Source organism: Triplophysa rosa, linkage group LG6, assembly GCF_024868665.1.
Source record: "Triplophysa rosa linkage group LG6, Trosa_1v2, whole genome shotgun sequence".
In the NCBI taxonomy this organism is placed as follows: Eukaryota; Metazoa; Chordata; class Actinopteri; order Cypriniformes; family Nemacheilidae; genus Triplophysa; species Triplophysa rosa.
In genome coordinates this window covers 10,070,545-10,085,993 of record NC_079895.1, presented here as the reverse complement: position 1 = coordinate 10,085,993, position 15,449 = coordinate 10,070,545, and the positions used below count along the sequence as shown (strand labels likewise).

Below are 15,449 nucleotides of genomic sequence, written 5' to 3'. Positions count from 1 at the left end.
CTTCTTAACACTTAATCTGACACCTTTTATTAGAATTTATAAGAATTGTAGGTTTGGTTTAAAACCACACTTTTACATTCATTTTGATGTTTTAGGATTAAGATTATTACAAACATTGCATGATGGACGAATAGTGTATTATTACATTTTTATTTATATATATTTTATAATCTGGCTTTAATAAAATATACCCTTTAAAATTAGTAATAGGGTAATACAATTTATTTACAATCTAATCTGCCACAAAACAGGAGAGGTACATTTACAAGTACCAACATATATTTTCTCTTTTTGTATGTATGACTTCACGTACTGTGTCTAAGCATTATTTCATTGCCGCTGAACTCCCCACCTGTGAATTGACCTTGAATCATGTTTAGCCCTGTTTGTAACTTTAGGTGCATTATTGAGTACACAGATACTGTGTTGTGTAATGAATAAGAATGATTGTATTAAGTTGTATTAAAAATTGTATTAAGATCTGGTAAAATAGACAATAAAATGTTTAGGATTAAGTAGATAGGTATTTTTTTTTATTATAAATAATAAGATTTTTTCATAGATTAATTATTTTGATTCCTATTTATTTCATAGCTCTTTCAGTTCATGACTATTGTACTACAATAACCTCATATTTTAATATTTTGTAAAAATTGCCGTTTTTGTGTCTTTCATAGATTGTGTCACTCTAAGCGCGCTTTTGAAAATCATTTCATGCGCACTCTGCTAAATGGTAGTGGGCCAACCAGACACCTTGTGATTGGCCTGCCACCGCACATCATTAATGCTCCCTAATGCCAATCGGCCAATGGCAGTGTGGCGTTAGGCCTCACCACACCCACTTTTCACGCTCTGTCACTAGCTGGCTCGGAACAGACTGCTCCTGAACAGGTGGCAGTCTAGGGAAGGGGGCATATTTTGTTGATGTGAGGGAACGACCCCCTGCCAGTCTTTTCTGGGATGGGCGTCACAAACATGGACCTTGAGCCTCAGCTTTAGGGTGTTGATCCAACAGGCCGTCTCCTCCAGAGCCGCGGAGGGACGGTGCACACACACGCTGGTCCTCAGCCTCCACGATTTGTCCGTCTGTGGCACTGTTGGCTCAATAAGAAAACACAGTCACCAAGCTGGTTTGGTAAATATAGATTGAAGCTCATGTTTTAGCTGTCATTGGTAAAGAGATGCATTTCCTTGACGCCTCATTCACTCTCAGTTGAATAGTGGGAGCACTATGCCGTGATGTATTTTGCCTTGACAATGTGTAAAAGCAGCAGTAACACCAGTGTATCGCAAGAGCGTGTTAACATGTGACTGACATGCTGCTTTATGTAACATTGTGTGTTGAATTATGTGGGAAGTGAAATGGATAACACATGGCAGAGGCTTGTTTCAGTGGGGTCAGCTGAGGTAAGACACGCAGATGGAGCTAATGGTTTTCTCATGTATTAAATTCTGGGGTGGGCAGCTAGCTACCTTACTGTATTTATTCTTTAGAGACTAGCTAAATGACGGTGACTGATGTCATATCTCAAATGGAGTTTCATAACCCAGGAGATTGATCTGGGAAGTTGGAACATGATTGCTGATTATCTTGGCGTAATACTGGACAGATGTTATTTTTGAGAATAAGGTTTTTGCTGCCTTGACCGTAATCCGTTTTAGCTTCTTAGTTGATGCTCCAAAATCGTGCAGAAGAGATTTGAAAATGGCCCTAGATGAAATTGAACAATTGTAAATTCTATTAAAAAATGGAGAAAGTAAATGATCTAAAATACTCTTGTGTTAAATGAAACAGTGTTTTGTCAGTAGTCATGACTTGCAAACTTTAGCTGTCTCACTTCATCTTTTGGATAATTCATCTGCTGTAGTCCCATTCAAAAATTTCACCTGATGTTGAGGCATTAATGCACACATAACTGATCTCATGAGAAGTATCAGTTGCCACTGTACGTGACCTCTATATTTGCATGTGTGTGTGTTAAAGTTACTGTGTGTGTACTCGGTGACTCTCACACAGTCGTGTAATAAAAGCAGCGAGTGAAGTCTCACAGAGGCTGAGATTGGAGTGTAACTAAGCATGCAGTAAAGTTTCGGAGTTCGGCGGGGCACGAGACGAAAATCGGGATGACACCCATAATTCATAGCATCCTCTGTACCTGCGGTGTCCCTTACAATTCACTCCTGGACAAAGAGGAGCCAAAACCAACCATTGGCCGTCCTTCTATTGAGCCAAAGCCCTTTAAAACTACAGCAATAATCCTACGTACATTTGATGTTTTCACAGAATTCAATCACTGTCTGTAATAATGTGTTAGTTAGTACTATATTGTTAAAGGTACAGTAAGTAATTTAAAACAATTTGTTACCCAATCTGTGAAAACCAGGCTAAAGTCTCAAAATCATGAGATAACACTATGATTTCAAAGCTTGACATGGCACTATTCAGTCAATATTTAAGATATCAAGATTATATTTACACACGTTTAATGGTTTAATGTAGTAAATAACATTTTTATTTATTTTTTTATCTATCTGCAATTTATAATTTATTGATTTTAATGTATTGATTTCTGCATCTTTATAGCATGATTCATTTCTATTGAAATCTCTGTTGTTAGGTTTTAAATAACACACACACACAACCTGTGATTCACACAATAGTAGTTGGTTACAGGGCTGTTGCTTAAATGACCCTTTACAGGGTGCAGAACAAAATCTTTATTGCTGCCCCCCCTCCCTTGGGCACAATAACACTGCTATACTATAGAGTATTTTAGTGTTATCCATTGGTCACAGCCCGAGACCCATGTTAAACATCCCGGTTGTCCCCTTCCCCAGTTACTTATTCTCAAGGTCTCTAGATTTGGAGAGAACACATTATGGTCTGAAATGCCCTAAAAGGGATAGTTCACCCAAAAATGAAAATTCTGTCATTGTTTAATCATTCTCTTGTCATTTCAAACCTGTATGACTTTTTTCTTCTACAGAGCACAAAAGAAGATATTTTGAAGAAAGTTGGTAGATGCAAAACCAATGCAAGTAAATGGGTGGCAGTTAACAACATTCTTCAAAATATCTTCTTTTGTGTTCTGCGAAGAAAGTCATACAGGTTTGAAATGACATGGGGGTAAGTAAATTTATATGTATGCATTTGACAGACGCTTTATCCAGAGCGACTTACAGTGCATTATACTATACATTTGTTTCTGACTATGTGCAATCCCCTGGGGTCGAACCCATGACCTTGGCGTTGCTAGCGCCATGCTCTAACCACTGAGCCACAGGAATATTTTGGGGTGAACTATCACTTTAAGTTTTTTTCATTTTAAAATATTGTGTTGTCACTAGTTTGTCATCTAGTATCTACATGATTATTAAAATGATCAAGTATTTATGATGTTATACAGATTAAATTGATTCATTTCCTTCATGTATGTTCTTCCTTTTAGGAAAGCAAGTCATCCACCCCAATCAGATCAAGGCTGTTCAAGAAGAATTTGCCCCCAGCCCAGAGAGAATCAAGTGGGCCTCGGAACTGATCGCAGCGTTCGAGGAGCATCAGAAGTTGGGGAAGGTAAACACTCGCTACTCCTTGAGCTTCCATACAGAGATCTGTACTATTTTCCAGCGTGGCGTAACATCAAGACGCCTTCCACGACCCATGCTGTACCGTATCTTTTCAGCTTTCGTGGAAGGAAAGCAAATGAGGTGTCGAATATTATAGTTCCTAATTTAGTGCATCATTGAGTCCTGCGTTTTCTGCTCGGTAGGGCTGCGCGTGTCTGAGATGTGCTAGTAATGTACAATCTGCCAGTAATTCTTACGCTAAGGATGGCCTGGGGTGTGCGTCAGCATCACTTTCCTCACTCGGCTCTAAGCTTGCAAGCCGGGATTCCGGGACGCAGTTGCTCGATTTATTTGAGTTTTCCCATAGTTTTTCCATGCCCTTTTCAATCTGCTTTAAGATTTGTTACAGAACATGTTTGCAGAATACGCACCTGAGGTTTTACTCATGGCATTTTTAAGAGTGCACCAACAGGTACAAACTTAGATTTAGGATACATACTTATATTGTTGCTGTACTTCCAAAACCTTGGATGTCTAAATTTCAGCCTGTCCTCCAAGTAAAAACGACTCAATAGGTCGTTTGTAAATGTATCTTATTACAACAACAGTTCACGTTTTAAATTTAAGCGCCCTCTAGCGATTGTTATGAAAACGACCCCATGGCGTTTTGTGCAGTCAGGTAAAGACGCATTTATTTTTGCATTTTTAAAAGTATTAATGGTTTAATCCCTCCCCTTACCCTAAACCTAACCGCTTGTCAACCATTAAACACAACACATGAGTAAAAGTACAGTCACATGTATTTATTCCATGCAATAAACAAAACAGTATAAACGTATTACAAACAAGTCGCGTTGCAAACCTTCTGAACTAAATTTATACTCCGGGAACAGACATCAACACATCTTTAAACAAACCGGAACATTAGAATGACGTAATCGGTAACGACGAGAGCTAATAGCATTTCACATTCAACGCTGACGCAATGACGCTGTCTGTCACGAGACAGACGAAAACCAATGATATTTCACTATTAAGGCCTGACGTAACTTGGTGCCAGATTTGAAAATTGGGAAACGCAGCAGAAACCGGAAGACAGCAGATGGTAATCGCTTTCGCGTCTGTTCCTCATATAAATCGATCGTTGGACCTCGGTATACTTGGAATGTTTGTACTTTTTAAACATTTTAACATTTTTGTATCTGTATCATGTGTTTTTTGTTATTTAATAAATAAATGTGTATGCATAAAGGGTCACAAATAATAATGGTTTATGGCAAAAATAAAAATCTGGAGACATGGAGATTGAAGGTTTGAGAAGGACTGCAGCAATATGCCGGTTGTGGTTGGTTGGTTTGTTTGTTTGTTTGTTAAAGCTAACATGACGTTTTTGATTCACTGCAACATACTGTAATGATAAGAATACATTTTAAATGCATCCTACATCATATTTATGATATTTGTATTTTCTTTGCATATATGCAGTTGCCCGAGGGTCTCTAAAAAAACGCATATATTTGTATGGCAATAAAGCTTTCTGGAAGCGTGTGTATAGTATATCCTTCTAAGAAAGTATCTCAGTTATCTCATTTTATTCATCCAGTGCTCTGTTCTTTTCTCTTCAGGGGGCCTTCACCTTTCATGGTAGTATGATTGACATGCCATCTCTGAAGCAAGCTCAAAACATTGTCACATTGGCTTCGGCTGTTCACAGAAAGTGATGCAAACCCGAGTTCCTCAGACATCAAAATCTGTACCACGCTGGTCGTACCTTGCGCTTCACATCAACACCCTCAAATGTACCTGTGCATTAACCAGCAGCAGAGAACTCTTTGGTTTCAAAGATCCTTTAAATTTGACTGTGTTGGATATTTATGTCTAATTGACCTAAATCGCTGTAATTTATTATAATGTTGCATTACCATTTTATGCGTTGATTTATTGTTTGTGTGTGCAGTACCCAACCCCTGCCTCTCTCTTGTGTCAGAGCACACTATTGTCCATGGCAAAGGTTGTGTGTGCCCATTGAAAGGGCAACCAAACAGAGCTGCCCTGCAGTCGAGCCTTCATTCAGCCTGAAGGCTGCTCCAGGGCCCTGCACATCAAAGTCCTATTTGCCAAGAAGCCTCCATGAATTTACCAAAACCAGCAGAGAGAGAATACGTCTGTGAGCTCGCTCTAAATTGTAGGCCTTTGTTTCAGGGGACTCCCTCAAATAGAAGGCCTGAATGCATCTGCGGTGTGGCGCTGGGCTTACCCGCTCAGTGGCACGCCACACGCTCGCCCGCTCACAAACACGTACACAAGGGCCTCTGCAGTTTGTCCTTTTCCCTCTATGTAAATATCAGCAGTTTATCCTGCTTTCCTTGGCGTTGTTATCCGGTCAGCAGGTCCCACCTCTCCATCCAGCTTGTGAATTGCCACGAATGCGCCCGGGCGCTGAAAAGACATGCCGCCGTTGCCCATTTCATCAACGTTCCAAGCACACACTTTGTCAAGAATGGCTCTTTTCAAATAAAACTCCAGGATGTCATTTCCAGTGAATGACCATCCTTTCTACCCTCGAGCGTGTTGTTGTTTTTGTATGTCACATTTGTCACAAATACATCATAGAGTACACTCCATTCCCTCTTCTTGCTGCCGGTCTTGGGCTCCCACGGGCTGATGAGATCTTTGGAAGAAATGACTGGGATGGGGGTGGGGGGAATGGTTGATGGTTTAGTTGGTCACTATGGTAATGAAGGCCTCTACATAAAGCGGTGATCAATAGTGTCTGTGGCGAGAGTCTCTGGTCGAGCCAGCAGACAGAAAGATGGAAGTCGCTGCTGTGAGCAACCCAAAGGGCCGACAGTAAGCTGACGGCCTGGCACTCGGCCCACGCTTGTCTCCAGTACCCTCTCCCCTGTGCTCCTTGCCTTTTGCGCTCATTTATTTTTCATTTTCTTTGGAGTCTTCTTTTTGGACTCGTGTTGGACAAGCCCTTTTGCTCTCTTTAAGCAAGTCCTGAAGACTTCCAATCAGTGTTTGAGGCCGTACTATCAATAGGTCAATGCACATAGATGCTGAAAGATGTGAATGGTTGTAAGACTCATCCACAACCATTTTGTATTGAAAAACAGTTTTATCTATTTAAAAAAGCTTTTCACATCATAAAGTAGTAATAGCGAGAATAAACAAAATCACACAAATGCTTGGGTGATGCTGACCTCTGAATTTGTGATAGATATTTAATTGTTGATTGATATGAAACTAAAGCTGACTTTCGCAAATTTGTTTTTTTTTTCATTACAGCTGGTAACCCTGCTATCTTTTATTATTTGCCCCTTTACTTTTAATGTCAATTGAAATTACATTTAGTAACAGAATTAATCCTGACCCATACACCAAAGGCACCATTCATTTTAATAATATCTTGAAACTGATCTGTGCAGGGTTTGAAAGACTCCACAGAACAGCGAAATGCTATTTCTAACTATTTGTCATGATATTTCTATTATGCCTCTAACTTGACATAATCTTTTCAGCTCACAAGGCGGAATTATTTAAATACATTTACTAGTATTCCCAAAGAGAGTACAATACAATTAACACGAATAGGACCTTACCTAATCTTGACAGCACTCAATTAGGCTTGAAACACAGTCCTGATGGTTATGTGCTGAGATTGCTCTCATAAATTATCTGATATCAACCCAGCGGAGAAAATGCATGTATGCAAAGTGTTTCTGAGGAAAATTAAAAGGAAACGTTTTACATATTTTTCATTAATCTCAATGGGACCCGTGTGGCAGGGAGGATTTTGCTCGCCTAATTTCTCGCCAAGGGATCTCCCAATAATGACTTCATTCTTTTACTAGACAATATATGACAAACTCATTTCGACAAAGATGATTCCCCTGCAATAAAAACCAATCGTTTACAACAGGAGCAGGCGGGAACCATTTTGCGAATAATGTCTAATTGAAATGAAATTGAATTTATTGGCAATAGGGGTAATGAGTGAAATTGCTACTCGAATAATGCTATAAAATGTCGGGTTTTTTTTTTTTTTGCTTGAAGGTTAATGTGAATTTGCTAGAATAACATTAACAAGAAGTAGAAAGAATATTTGCTTCTAATTTATTAGCAAATATTCCCATTTATTAGCTCTTTTGAAAAAGTATTAAAAATAATAGACGAACAAAACACTAAAATACAAATAATGTTACATTGCTCTAGGGAATATTGGTAATTGTATTAGAAAGCGAAAAAATGTAACTTATTTGGGTATAGACGCACTTTTAACGCTGTAATCTCTCTGTAAAAACGCAGAGTGCATTTATCAAATGTCACCAAATATGTTTTTTTAATAGTTTTTAAAAATTACTTAAAAATATTACAAATGCATATTTTGAGCACGCTCTTTATCCATCATTTATTGTAACATTGTAAAATGTAACTTTTTATAGTGTTGATTAACGCATCACCCATACGACAACAGTGTTTGTAACATTAAACTTATTTCCACAACAAAGCATCTAAAAATATCCCCTATTTCCATCATTTTCAAGTAATATAACCTGTCAACACTGTTATATTTTGAATGTTTTGGTGGAATACTGATGTGTCTGCTTGAGTGAAGGATAGCTCCCTCTGAATAAGCAGAGACTTTGAGCTGACTCTTTATTTGAAATGGAGACAGATCAAAGGACAAACCCCAGCAAACCTCCTCCGCTCTTTTGTCTGCGGTTGCTATGGCTTCGAGTGGAGGGGCCAAGTAAATCAGACTCGTTACAGTGCGACAAAAAGTCTCAAAAAACGTTTTCATTTTTTGTTGGCCTGACCCTGCAGCCTTTATATTTATTTTCTTGTCATGAACTATTATTCATTATTTCAAAGGCTCTGTTTGCGCCTTCTTGTTTTCTCCATTTAAAGGTCACAACGATGTATTCATTATAGCCTATTCATTTTTTATTAGCCTACTGTAGTTTTTAATAATGCTAATCTAAATGTATATAATAAGAATACTTTATATGTAAACATTTTGAAGCAACTTCAAAAATGTTATATGTTACTAAGTTACGTTTTTGAACATGTGAATGACTGCATCATAATTTTTTTAAAGTTGTTCCTGCACCCTGATGATTATTTTTAAATATTTTTTTGCACTATGGGCAGATGTAATTTCCACCTCACTGTTCAGTCTTAGGAGCAACCCATGGGTGGATTCCCCAATTACAGGCCCATGGCAGCCCCCTTTCAAATCCACTTTTCCTTCTGTTATGACAAAATTGTGCAATTGTCGCGTAGCCTCCAGGATAATCAGAGCATCGTGGTTTTATGTATATTATGGCGGCTGGCTCATTATCACAGAACTGCTCATGAATTAGAGAGAAATTAAAACAATTGCGCGATATCTTTCATGGATGCGATAAAACAGATACGCTTTTGAGTGCTGGTGAGCTTGCTGTGTGTCTTGACTGCTTGGCGCAGCTAGTACCATCTCACCCACTGGCTTTCTGATGAAAGAAGAACAGAACTTTAAGAAGTGTGCCGCCGGATGCTGTCAAAATTGGGGCAAAAAGAGAATGGCTGTTCATAAAGGCGACATTTATTGCTTCTTGGCTGTTAAGACTTTTGCTGTTAAACCCCCCTTTGAACAGTGCAGATGCACCCAGACAGACCAATCGAGAGGAATATATGATCAGTCTGCTCTTAGGTTGATACGGTTATGTATTTATCCTTTATTATAACAGGTGTACTGGAGAAAAGTCACATTTTTAATTTGAACCTGTATTTAAATTAGACTAACTTTGCTGTAAGTTTGCAGTTTTGCCTGTTACTTGCTGTCGATTTGATTACTACTTAATATTTTCCTTTAGAACTGTTTTTATTTTGAGTTAAACTTTACTTTAATCAAAATTAAAACACATAGATTTTTTATATTCGTAATGAGCAAGACGAGACTGGTCTCATTACTGGCATTATACAATGGAAAAATGACATTCTTCCTGAGCATTTTTGTTTTGTTTTTTAGTAAAAATATTTAAAACGTCTTAAATTACGCTACATTTTCCATAAGATATTTAGTCTTAATAAAATATAAAAACTAGGTTTATGTTTAAAACAAAATTGTAAATTAAATCTACAGTAAGTTACTGGCAAACCTGCCGCAAAACTACAGCAAAGTTTTACAGTGTATATTATTAGCAATAAAATAAGTCAAAAAAGGCCTTATTGGTTCAGTCATTGCCTCGTCGTCAAATATTTTCCCGTTTTACACATAAAGTTGGTCTACACCCTAAGCGTGTAGGCTACTCTCTACAGCCTCGGTACATCTGTTGTGACTGTTACCACCAATTCCCTTTCCAACTCATTGATTTAACTGTCAGGTATCGAGTCATCCTTGTCGCGCACGTGAAACTGAGTTGCTGGTTGATCGCCTTTCCTTGAGATAAGTTCTGCAGAAGTCGTCTTACCGTGTCCACCTGACATGTGCTGGGTGTTTAACAAGCCATAGCGGAAACGCATAAACCTCTTATACCTTTAAAAATAATTTTGTTTCTTTGTAAAAAATTAAGCCCCATTAGGCCCCGTAACAAACATAACAAGCTGAGATCATTTATGTGCACTCAAAATAGCACATGTAGGCCTACTGTATATTTATATATATTTTTTGTATAATTATAATACTGATCTATTCATATTTTCATTGTCTTTTTAGTAGCATTAAAAAACCTCCCCGAATAACATGAACTCACGTCTGATTTTTAAAATGTAATGAAGTTTAGATGATGAACTATACTGCGTGGACACATGGGTCCGATGGGACACCTAAACATTAGCCTATCTGTGTTCAGTGTGATGTTTTTTTGTCATTATTCTCTTCGATAATGATTTAATTAGGGGTAAATACAACTTGTAAATGTTTCAATGAAATTATTTCCTTTTGGGTACTTCTGTTTTATTTTTCTTTGATAGTTTAGTTTTAAACTGCATGAAAAAAGTCTTCTGGTATTTTTAAATATATATATTTATAAAAAAAATCAGAAATTTATTTTCTTCCAGTATTTTTTTTTCATAGATCTGTTCTTTTAACAAGTTTAGCGCGTGCCTGTGTTTGCACAGTCGAGCTCTAAATTGTAGTTTATGACATCATCTCTGCTAATCCAATTAAACATGTTTGTCCTATAGACCCAGCACTTTGAATGAAGAGTGAATACCACTGTTTAACTGTTAGGCGGCTGACAATTTTATGGCTTTGAATGAATAAAATACATTTAATTTGTTGAACCTGCATTCGTGCACCGTGCTCCATTACTTTTATTGTATTACCTATTTTGGAGGAAAAATATTTTTAGGTGAAATTCGTGGATGCGTAAATTAATTTATTGCAAAACACATCAAACGCAATAACGTCTTATTTTATTTACTTAAAAATACTATTTAAAAATTGCAGTAAGTACTGTGATCGAATTTTTAATGTAATGTAGATAATGTCTGGTTAAGTCGTTTTTTCCATCAAATTAAAAAAACAAGTAAAAGTGAAAAGTGAACGTAGAATCTAACAAACCTGTTTGAATAGCCTAATTTTAATGTATTCATTTGGAAGAATCACAATTATTTGATTATAATCTAGCATAATTAAGTTTAGAGCCAGTATTTTTGTCTGTAGTTTCCCACATAGTCACATAGTTTCTGGCGACTCCAATGACTAAACATTTTTTTCTTATTTGAATTCGTTTAAATCATTTAAACGTTTCATATAAGCTCACGACCAGGTCCATATTTTAAAACAATTATATTCAGCGTTTTCATTTTACTTAATTTATATGGAATAATATTTTCTGAACGACTTTGAAAACGTTTGACATTAATTAACATATGTATTGATGTAGGCCTATTCAATAGCAGAGACTATTATGGAAATAAAATTATGAGGGAAAAACACGCGTCGTAAAACGTCTTTATTCATTATTTAATATATGAAATTGAACTTTTAAAAAATAAGTCTTTGCTTATTCAAGAATTAACAGGACGTCTAAAACAATACTTTTGGTCTAAAATGTCCAACATCTCTAACACTTCTTATTAATAAAGTGAAATATTTTATTCATTTGATCAAATCTAATCTGATCCTGTATTAATATTCTTAATGAAGTAACTCTTTGTATAATGCAAAGACTTAATTCGTGAGATTTGAATTCATACAGTGAGTAAAAAACACATTGTATAGTAAAATGGAATAAGGAACATGAATCACTATTTCAGTGACAGCCATCAATTAATTGGTTTACAATTTCAAATCTGGCAAAATTAGGCTTGGCCCTCTTTTATACAAGTTATTTATTGCTTCCACGTTTATATTTATAGTATGTCAAAAAGCTTTTATAGAAACATTTGTTCTATAAGCAACCAGTATTTAGATTTTTGAGGAAATTGGTTAATTGTGTGTCCCTTTCTGCTATTCTGCTGTCTCTGTAAGCTCTCATAACAGCAATGTCCATGGAGCACCGTTTGCATATCAATAAAAATGTTGCCTCTACAACAAAGAAACCACATGGGGTGATTGAACTTAATAAAACCTCAAGCCATATAAGCTGAAATTGCAGCTTTATTTTAAGAATGCTCTAAATACACATATGCTATAAACTTACTACCAAATAAGACTTTAGTGTCTCTAAAATCTTTCTTAAGTCAAAGTGATGTGATGCATGGATACAAATGTCAGTCAGCAACATTTCACAACGAATGGCAACTAACTATATCTTAATGATTTCAATGTTCAGCAGGATGTAGTTGGGGATGGGCTGTCATAGGCTGGTAAAGGCACTTACAGTATGTTGGCGTGTAAGGCAGTGATGCCCAGGTAAGGAGCTACTCTTCTCTGAGCCACGGCACAGCTGACTGCTCCAGGAGCCAAAGTAATGAGGGTTCCGCTGGGTGCTGCCTTGTTGGAAAGGTGGCTTAACCCTGCCTAGGCAAGGCAGGAGCCCGGGTTCTGCTTTTTTAGTTGGAGCCCCTTGCAGGGCATGTGGCCCTCAATGAACATTTTGACAATGCCGATGATACACACGACATGATGAAAGCAAGTCATCTTTGAGTGTGTCTGTTTTGTTGCATAATTTAGATTGCTGCTCAAATAGGTGAATTTTGAGTTTCCAGAAAGCCAGTCTCATTTCTTTTTGGGTTTGAATGTTATCAAACATTCCGAAACCAATGTTTGGAAATAAAATATTGAAGTTTAGCTAAAACATTATGCTGAAAAAATTGTTTAAAAATACTTTTTTTATTTTTTTGAGCTAGGTTCCATAAAACACTTTAGCACAAAATGGTCTTTGTAGTGTAAAAAAGGTAGAAATGGTTCTTTAAGAAATATTTGTCTTAAAAGTTCTTTATGGAACCAAAATTGATTCTATGGCATCGCTGCAAAGAACCTTTTTGCACCTTTATTTTTACGTGTAAATAACCTAAAAACTATCCTATAAGCATGAAATTTAAAATGCATAAGCTATGGGTTATGGGTTCTTCCTTTAAATCATGTGAAATAAATTCATTCCATTTCTTTAGCCATCTTAAGACGTTGCAATTTATTCATGGACTCTTCCAATATTATGTATGCAAATTACTATAATGTTTAAACAATTTGCTTTTCATTCATGTACAAATCTCTCAGGCAGGCTCAGGAACCATGATTATCTTTATAATCAAATGTAATGTTCTCCCACAGGTGCACATTGTCATGTAAAAAGTACATGTCAAGGGATTTTCCAAAACTAGACAATTAATACAATTGTAAGGAGAATTCCGCTCATGTCACCAAGATGAATTTGCTCTGTTATTTTAGCAAGATATGCTGTCATTTACCACTGAAGATGTCAAGAATGGGGCAAAGGTGCTCATCCCCTAAGAGTTGTGCCTAATTATATAATTTGTCTTGTGAGTGGGACAGAACACTGTAAAGTCTCCACTGGGATCACATCTTCAGCGGCCCGAGTCCATCATCGGTTTCATCAACCCTCATTTATGTGAGGGCACAGTGAGCGAGTTAATTTATCTTTTCTTCATCCACAGGAACTAGACAAGGCACGCAGACATTCTGTGACCTCAAAGACTACCTTGCATGTTTTAATAACATCCAATATCAGGCCTTAATGTCATTTATATTCCGTTATATATAGCCTGCAAGTGTAGAAAAATGTTGCCAGTAGATAAAGACTGGCCATGTGAACAACCGAGGGTACAGTAGTTACTGTACATATTTCCTAGTAAACATTCAAAATGGACTTTACTTTTTTAAAGGCCACTTCAAAGTCTGACAGTTCTGAAGTGTGAAACAGTTTTAAGGTTATTCTGAGTAGCAATCGTAATCCAAATTGCTTATCCATGTCGGACATTAGCGTATGCTCCTTCCTGTATTTATTCTGTGATGCGCGAACACAGCCAGGCAAATCGCAGTCTATGCAGCTTGGATTCTCACCTGCTGAGGGAGGAAGGAAGCATTGCGTTCTGGAGATACGGCCTGCGAGTGAGCCTAGCAAACCTTCACGAAATGTCACAGCAGTTATGAAAGCAAGTCATTATCAACTCAGGGGCACCCTTGACACTGGTTTATGAAAGATAGTTCCAGTAGTTCAAAACCATGTCTAAAAGCCATTCCAAGGTCAGCTTGAAACAGAGAAAGTGACTTGTGATGTTTAAGAACATCTAAGCACTCATGTGAAGCCAGCTCGGTCTTTGGTGACCACAGACACGTGAGGGGTATCTGGGGGAGTCTATATGTTTGCTTATGGGTTTATTCAACAGAGATATACAGTGTGTGTTCTGTATATTTAAGGCAGAAGATCTTCAAAGCATGTAACAATGTCAAGTCAAAGATTCTGCTGCGTAGATGTGGACTATATTTTTGTACGTTTTTACTGTTTCTCTTTTTTTCATAACCTTCCTATTCCTTACACTTGAGACTTGTGTATTTGTGTTTTCTCTCTCCTCTTGTTTGAGATGAGATGATCCAGCACTGTGGTTGTCCAGCTGTGCAGGATGATTTCCTCACACTCAATGTTGACCTTTTCCTCTATGAAAGATGTTGTATAGGCATGTGATGCTCATGGTTGTTCGTCAGATATGGAAAGAGAACAGCATCTAAAGAGTGTAAAATCAGAATGGAAAGTTAATTTAGTAAAGATCATTGTGTCACTTGGATGCACATTAGTTGCATCCAAATATCTCACTATTTTTCTATTAGAGAATTTTGAAGTCTGATATTAATCTTAAAATGAAGTTGTTGAGAACTTTGAGAGAAGTATGTATGGGATAATAAATGCAAGCCTTTACTCACCCTTTTATTATTATTTTGTGTTCCAGAAATGAAAAAAAAAAGAGTTTGGAATGGCGTGAGTGTAGGTATAAATTATGACACATTTTTCACTTTTGAGTAAACTAATCCTTTTTAACATATTTTGTTTTCTGCCAATCTGGAACATCCACTGCCCAACAGCCAAAACACTGAAGGCTAACATTTTTTTAAAGGGTCATGCCTGTCCGCATTTAAGCAGGTCACACTGTCCATGATGTTTCTAGATCAAACAGATTTGATATAAAACATTTGCATACTCTCCTAGGACAAGGCCCAGCCCCACAAATGCTTCTGAACACATAGATGGAAAGATGGAAAAAAAATCTTTTTGGAAGTCAAGACCACATTTAGGACCATTTAAACAGGACCTGTCAAATGCAAGGCAAACAGAAGCAGTTGCCTGGCTCTGATGTGCAGTTCATGTGCTGCATAGGCTGAATGGACCAGGTGTAGAGCTCTGTCTCCTGGACATGTCCGTGGACGACCTTGCTCTCATCACCAAGTGCCTTGGAAAGCCTCCCAATCCTGGGGATCCATATTTGGACCA

General features: G+C 37.3%; 1 protein-coding gene across 2 annotated transcripts in view; it reads left to right on the top strand.

Annotated features, from left to right (window-relative positions):
• clybl (citrate lyase beta like) overlaps window positions 1-10,969 on the top strand; it is a 65,497-nt gene extending 54,528 nt beyond the window's left edge. Inside the window, exons 7-8 of one of the 2 annotated variants that reach the window (XM_057336956.1) lie at window positions 3,450-3,574; window positions 5,193-10,969. In XM_057336956.1, coding sequence (XP_057192939.1) covers window positions 3,450-3,574; window positions 5,193-5,288 — 221 coding nt within the window. In that variant the 3' untranslated portion in view covers window positions 5,289-10,969. The remainder of the gene's footprint in view (window positions 1-3,449; window positions 3,575-5,192) is intronic. The other variant, XM_057336955.1, reaches the window with a different exon arrangement.
• The last annotated feature ends 4,480 nt before the right edge of the window (window positions 10,970-15,449 follow it).